The sequence below is a fragment of the Orycteropus afer genome, unplaced genomic scaffold, assembly GCF_000298275.1.
Source record: "Orycteropus afer afer isolate SDZICR_OR568_19922 unplaced genomic scaffold, OryAfe1.0 scaffold00558, whole genome shotgun sequence".
Classification (NCBI taxonomy): Eukaryota; Metazoa; Chordata; class Mammalia; order Tubulidentata; family Orycteropodidae; genus Orycteropus; species Orycteropus afer.
The window spans coordinates 36,158-43,722 of record NW_006922145.1 but is presented as its reverse complement, the minus strand read 5'-3'; the positions used below and the strand labels follow the sequence as shown (position 1 = coordinate 43,722).

Genomic DNA, 7,565 nt, shown 5'->3' with positions numbered 1-7,565 from the left:
TTTGCTTCCGTGAAGGTAGGAGCTCTGGTGGCGTAGTGCCTAAGGCACTTGACTGCTAACCAGAAGGCTGGCGGTTCAAACCCACCAGCCACTCCTCGTAAGGAAGGTTGGGCAATCTACTTCCATAGTGATACCACCTCGGAAACCCAAGGAGGGGTCGCTATGAGTTGGATCCGACTCAGCGGCAGTGCGTTTGCATTTATATATATATATGTATATGTATATATCTATATATATCCATATATAGATAGATAGATAGATAGATATAAAATGAGAGAGACTGGCTTCATGAACATGGCTTATGCAATTGTGGGGGCTGGTAGATCCCAATCCATAGGTCAGGCAGCAGGCTGGAGGTCTCTGCTGGCTCATAGGATTGCCAGAGACTTCTGCAGGCTTATGTCCCAAGAACCAGAGATCAGAAGACGAGAAGAGTGCAGGATCAAGAGAGGGGGCTTCAACAGAACATCTATTTATATGCTGGAAGCAGGCCACACCCCTAAGGAAACGCCCCTTTCAACTGATTGGCTCCTCACATGAGGTCACATTATGGAAGGTGATTACATTATAGCACATTAGGGAAGAGCACCCAGTCCAGTGTGTCCCAAACCACTGAGAATCACAGCCGAGCCAAGTTGACACCTAGCATCAAATATCACAGGCTGCAAGAGCTCTGCAGGTTCTCAGGAGCCCAGCACAGTTGTCTTGAAGGCTTTCTTGAGCTCCTTCTTCTCATATCTTTTTGTCCAACCCCGCCCCCCCCCCCCGATGTTCTTACTTAGGCCTCCTCCACAGCTGTGCTATTGCCACTGTCTGCTCTTGCTTTTCTGTCACCTTACTGCCTCCATGTTTCACATCTTGGCACCTTAAACATCTATAATCAGCCACTTTAGATCACAGCTGGAACCAGGAAGGACATCTTGAGTCATCTTTCCCCCACAAACTCCCAATTCTCCTCCTTCACCTTCCCTTCTCTGCACAGATATGTGCAGAGTTCCTGTCCATTCTTACTTCTCCCACTGACCAACTTCTTAGAAGAATGTGTACTTACGACCTGGTTTTCCCACCTCCCACTGACTCTCGTTAATAGTTCACATTGCCAACAGGCTTCACCCCCGTTACAACTCAAAAAATCTGTCTCTAGGGTCACTGGATGATCTAATTTCTAGGTCAGTTGCTTCTTCTTATCAAGTTTACTCATCTCTCCTGTTTAAAACACTCATCTCCTTCACTTGAAGAGTACTTGATACTGGGACTTATGTGTGTGTGTCATCCTTCGTTCCCACCACCCATCTGTCCATCTGTCATACTGTGTTGTTGTTGTTGTTATGTGCCATCGAGTCGGCCCCAACTCATAGCAACCCCTTCTTGGGATCTACTTCACTATGGAAGTAGATTGCCCATCTTCCTTCCGAGGAGTGGCTGGTGGGTTTGAACCACCAGCCATCTGGTTAGCAGTCAAGAGCCTTAGGCTATACGCCACCAGAGCTCCTACCTTCACAGAAGCAAAGCCCAAACCACACCCACTGCCTGGAGGGGATTCTGACCCACAGCGCCCCTAGAGGACAGAGTGGAACTGCCCACAGGGTCTCCAAGGCTGTCAATCTTCACAGAAGCAAAGCCCAAACCACACCCACTGCCTGGAGGGGATTCTGACCCACAGCGCCCCTAGAGGACAGAGTGGAACTGCCCACAGGGTCTCCAAGGCTGTCAATCTTCACAGAAGCAAAGCCCAAACCACACCCACTGGAAGCAAAGCCCAAACCAAAGTCACTGCCATTGACTTGACTTGACTCACAGCGACCCCTCCTTGGGTTTCCGAGGTGGTATCACTACGGAAGTAGATTGCCCATCTTCCTTCCGAGGAGTGGCTGGTGGGTTTGAACCGCCAGCCTTCTGGTTAGCAGTCAAGTGCCTTAGCCACTATGCTACAGCATGCATGTTGCTGTGTTACTGGAAGCTATGCCACCAGTATTTCAAACCCCAGCAGGGTTGCCCATGGTAGACAGGAAGCAGAGCTTTCCAGACTAAGAAAGACCTGGAGATCTCCTGAAATTCAGTCAACAAAAACGCTATGGATCACAACAGAATGTTGTCCAGTACAGTGCTGAAAGATGAGCCCCTGTGTTGGAAGTCACTCAGAACACACAGTGGCTGTCATAATGCACTCGAGCAACCAATGGTCGTGGAGATGGTGCAACATTATCTCCTGTTATACAACCAAAAGTCATCAAGACCATGCAACATTATCTCCTGTTGTACATGAGGTTGCCATGTGCTGACTCAAGGCAGCTAACAATAATCCCTGCTCCACACCATCCACCACAATAGATGGAGACACATATCAAGGCTCAGGCCTTGGCTTTCAATTCTTGTATTGTTTTATACCATTATCTTATCCACTGGTATCAACATTTCTGCTCCAAATCTCCAGTCTTTCACTGCTTCCTGAGTGTCAGTTCTATATCTCCAATCAAGTGTTTAAAATCTTCACATACATCTTTAACTGACACTTCAAATTCATATTTCACTCTTCCCCCCAATTTAATGACACCTCCCCTTCCTGATGTATTTAGGCATATCTACTCCTCAGAAGGAAGATGGGGCAATCTACTTCTGTAGTGATGCTGCCTTGGAAACCCAAGGAGGGGTCGCTATGAGTTGGGTCTAACTCGACGGCACATAACAACAACAACAACAACATGGCCGTATCATTTTTCCTGTCAATTAATCCCAGAACATACAGTCTGTCCTCTCTTTCGCCGTCCATTCTCAGTTCACCTACTTTAGTATTGCCTTCCATCTTTCTTCATGTTTTTCACCATGGGACACAGAAGTCTTCCTTTCGTCATCATCCAAGTTGCTACTGTTGCTTCCAAAGTGGTCCTCCAGGCTCGCTCAGTCTCTCATCCTTCAAGTAATCTTGACCAGTTGACCCTTTCGTAAAATAAATTATTTTATAAATTTAATATTTTTATCAATTTATTTCTTAAAATAAATTAAAACATCTTGCCCTTTGCCATTGTAATTCGTCTCCTCAAACACTTCCAGTGGCTCCTAGTCGGGCTGGGCTACGGAAGCCTTTGCAGATCTTGAAGTCCAGCTCTTGGGTTGTAAGTTGCTTTCCTTTGTTTTGCTTGCAAATAAGCAGAGCAAGGATACTCGTGAGTGGCCATGGCTGCCACTTCTTCTACTGTTCTTCATAAAGGTGGTCTGCCGTTTTGTGGATCTGAGAACCTCTGGAGTGGGGAAATTTGCTAGAGCAGAGAATCTAGTTCCAGGGTCGCTGTCTTTTAAATCCTTCTGGGCTTGCTGAGGATGTACCACGGGAAGAGAACTGTGGTGATCAATGTTATGTGTCACTTGGCTCGGCTGTGTGTTTTGCAGTCGTTTGACAGACACTGGACTGGGTGCTCTTCCACAATGTGATATAATGTAATCCACGTCCCGTGCTGTGAGCTGATGTGAGCAGCCAATCAATTACAAGGGGAGTTTCCTTGGGGGTGTGGTCGGGCTGCAGTATATAAATGGATGTGCTGGCAAAGCACCGTCTCTCTCTTGACCCTGCGTTCGTCTTGTCACCTGACTTCCTGTTCCTGGGACACAAGGCTGAAGAAGTCTCTGGCCTGCGGCCTGACCTGTAGATTTTGGGTTTGCCAGACTCCATAACCCTGTGAGCTAGCAGAGGCCTCCAACCTGCCACCAGACCCACAGATATGGGATTTGCCATCCTCTATAAATGCAAAATCCATTTCCTTGAAGTAAATTCCTGTATATATACATACATACATATATATATATGTGTGTGTGTGTGTGTTTATTTATTTATTATTTTATCTATTTATTTATTTATTTTTATTGATTTATTGATTGATTGCTCTGGGTTTACTCCTGTAGAGAACCTACACTAAGACATGAGGTATGCTGGCACTTAAGCTCTTCCTCCGTTGCACAGTTTTAGGTTCTATTCCCTTCTCATCAAACCACTTGAGGTCTCAGGAGAGTAGGCTTGGGCCATAGTCTGTTGTTGTTGTTGTTGTTATGTGCCGTTGAGTTGGACCCGACTCATAGCGACCCCTCCTTGGGTTTCCGAGGCCTTATCACTACGGAAGTAGATTGTCCAACCTTCCTTCCGAAGAGTGGCTGGTGGGTTTGAACCGCCAGTCTACTGATGCCACCAGAGGCCATAGTCTACCATAGGATATATTTAGGATGGTGCTGTGTGACCACGTCCCATTCTTGTCTGGAAGACATTACTAATCAATCACAGCTGCTTTTCCTAAGCCCAGATGTGGCTTCAAAATTATCATGCTCCATCCCAGCCGTCCTGGACCAATGGCTCCATTTGCTCCAGAACTCTGTGTAGAACACCTACAATGTGCAGGCAGTACTCCATGGGCCTGAGCCGTTGCAAAGAATAAGCCATAGGCCTCTCATCATGGCGCTTACATCTGTTGTTACTAGGTGCTATCAAGTCATTCTATGGGAGCTCTGGTAGCATAGTGGCTAAGGCACTAGACTGCTAACCAGAAGGCTGGCGGTTCAAATCCACCAGCCACTCCTCGGAAGGAAGGTTGGGCAATCTACTTCCGTAGTGATACTGCCTCAGAAACCCAAGGAGGGGTCGCTATGAGTCGGGTCCTACTCGATGGCACATAACAACAACAACAGCAACATCAAGTCATTCTGATTCACAGCAACCCTGCGTACAACATGACAAGACACCTCCCCAGTCCTGCACCATCCCCACAGTCGTTGCTGTATTTGAGCCCATTGTTGCATTGTTGCGGCCACTGTGTCATTTCATCTCAGCGAGGGTCGTCCTCTTTTTCTCTGAACCTCTACTTTACCCACCAGGATGTCCTTCTTCAGGGGCTGGACCCTTCTGACAACATGACCAAAGTCCATGAGACAAAGTCTGGCCATTCTGGCTTCTAAGGTGCATTCTGGCTGTACTTCCTCCACGACAGACTTGTTCGTTCTGGCAGTCCACGGGAGACTCAATGTTCTTCGCCAACACGGTAATTCAAAGGCGTCAGTTCTTCTTCAGTCTTCCGGAGTCACTGGCCAGTTTCACATGCATATGAACCACAGGTCCAAGAGGCAGAAAAACCACAGCTTGGGTCAGGCGCACCTCAGCCCTCAAAGTGGCATCTTTGCTTTTTAACTCTTTAAAGAGGTCTTTCGTAGATTTGTCCAATGCGATATGCCATCTGATTTCTTGACTGTTGCTTCCATGGGAGTTGATTGTGGATCCAGGCCAAAGGAACTCCTTGACAACCTCGATCTTTCCTCCATTTATCGTGCTTTGCTTATTCTTACTCTCACTGCTTAGTCTTTGATCTTCATCTTTCTTTCCCTGCAAATAAGAGTTTGGGCTTTGAATCTGAAGGTGAAGTTCCTGATGCATCAAAGGAAATTTGAAATTTTACTAATATTTCTTGTCGTGATGGTTTTCAACAACCTGAAGGTGGTCAAAAAATCTCTGGTGGTATAGTAGTTAAACACTCGGCAGTTAACTGGAAGGGCAGCTGTTCGACCCCACCCAGTGGCTCTGTGGGAAAAGATGCCCATCATCTGCTCCCATAAAGATTACAGTCTATAAAGTCTCAAGGGTTAGCAACCCAACTCTGTCCCGTGGGGTCTCTGTGAGTTGAAATCCACTTGACGGCAATGTGTTTTTTGATTCCTAGTTTTATTCTTTACGGATCTCTCATGGCATAGTGGATAAGGTATTTAACTGTTAACCAGATGTTCAGCAGTTCAAACCCACCAGCTGCTCTGTGGAAGGAAGATGGGGTGATCTACTTCTGTAAAGATTTACAGCCTCGGAAACCCAACAGGGGTCGCCATGGGTAGGAATCGACTTGAAGGCAGTGAGTGAATTTTATTCTTTAAGCCCCAGATGTTGTCCTGCTCAATTTATAGCGTGATCGTGCATTTGTGTGGTGTAAGTTTCCTAATTGCCAAAGTGCCCTTATTTCTCATTTGATATTTACTGCAATACATCTATGGCCATACCTAGCAGAATACCTGTAAACCTCTGTTCCAGTCAGGCGGTTTTATGTTACTAACCCTGCTAACAGATGCGAGCTGCAGTTAGGAATATTTAATAAAATACTCCAAGAACTGTGTCGTGCTTAGCTGGTAAGGGAATTAATAAAAGCACTTCATGTGCAACATTTAAAACTGCATTAATTTTAACATAGGATGACACAGTGACAAGATGATCATTGGGTGGGAACAGATTGTACCTTTGTGAGGAATTCACTCATCCAACAAACGTGTAGATGTGTCAGCTCTGAGGCACAGACTACTGGTGAGGGAAGCCAAGGTATTAGCCAGCATCCTGGCAGCACAATGGGTAAATGCTTGGCTGGAAACCGAAAGGTTGATGGTTTGAACCCATGCTGCAGCTCCGTAGCAGAGAAGACCTGGCATTCTGCTGCTGTAAAGATCACAGCCTAGGAAACCCTATGGGGCAGTTTCACTCTGTCACATGGGGTCACTATGAGTTGGCATCGAGTCAGTGGCATCCAATGGTGACAACATTATTGGGGGCTTGCCATGCTTAAGCGGCTTGGGTGCCCATTTTCTCATTTGACCTTCACATACTTCCCAGGTGGTGGGCAAAGCCTGCTTCCCCATTACACAGATGAGGAACCCTTGGCTTAGCGAGATTGACCTGCCCAAAATCACTCCCCACCCAAACGCATGTGTTACTCACAGATCATTCGTACACATCCAAATGCATGTCTGATGCCACAGCCTCTGTCAAAGGGGTGCTGGGCCACACCACTGTGGCTCTGTTTGTCCTGGGGGATGGGGGGAGTGCTTATCTGACTCAGTTGCTTCCCCTTCTGAATCCCGTCACAGTTCCGGTGGCATAAGTGGGACTCGGGGAGCCCAGCTCCAGGCCAGGTATCTTCACAACTTCCCATAGAGCGACGTCTGCTCAATCGGAGGTGAAAACACATGGGATTGTTCATAAAACAGATGCAACAGAATGATATGGTAAATGCCACTGACTCCAAGTGGACACTTCGTTTCTGTTATTTGGTTATGTGTCTGTCTGTGTGTGTGTGTTTAGAAGAACAGTCAACAACTGTAATTTGAAGTTTCCAGGGATTTCCACCAGCTATAACAAAAGAACAAATACTGGGTTGAAATTGTACAAAGACTGCAGACCCACCACCACCCCTATTTGCAGTTCCTCTTAGGCAAAGGTTTCTTCACCTCAGGGGCTAGAGGGGGATTATCCACACTGCAGGGTGTGCCCTGCGCGCGCCTCTCACATGGAGCCCAGCACGGAAGCTCCGTCAGGAGTCATTCTCCTGGACTTCGCCCTCTCCACCTTGCCCTCTCCACCTTGTCCTCCTCTTGAGTGCAGCCAATCCCCAACCTACTCTGGCAGCGTCCATCTCCAGGTTTGCACGGCCTCGGGGAAGAGGATAGGAGAGCAGCCTTCCCAGGCGCCAGGCAGAGAACCCCACACCAGAGTGCGAGGAAGTTGCTTAGCCCTGTTCTCCCTGGAGGGCCCGTGGATGGAAGGGAAGGTGGCACCC

General features: G+C 47.3%; 1 protein-coding gene across 1 annotated transcript in view; it reads left to right on the top strand.

Moving 5' to 3' along the window:
• Positions 1 to 5,449: 5,449 nt before the first annotated feature.
• KL (klotho) overlaps positions 5,450 to 7,565 on the top strand; it is a gene marked incomplete at its 3' end in the record, with an annotated part of 32,611 nt that continues 30,495 nt past the window's right edge. The window contains exons 1-2 of the mRNA XM_007955957.1: positions 5,450 to 5,491; positions 7,180 to 7,207. Of these exons, the coding sequence (XP_007954148.1) occupies positions 5,450 to 5,491; positions 7,180 to 7,207 (70 nt within the window). The remainder of the gene's footprint in view (positions 5,492 to 7,179; positions 7,208 to 7,565) is intronic.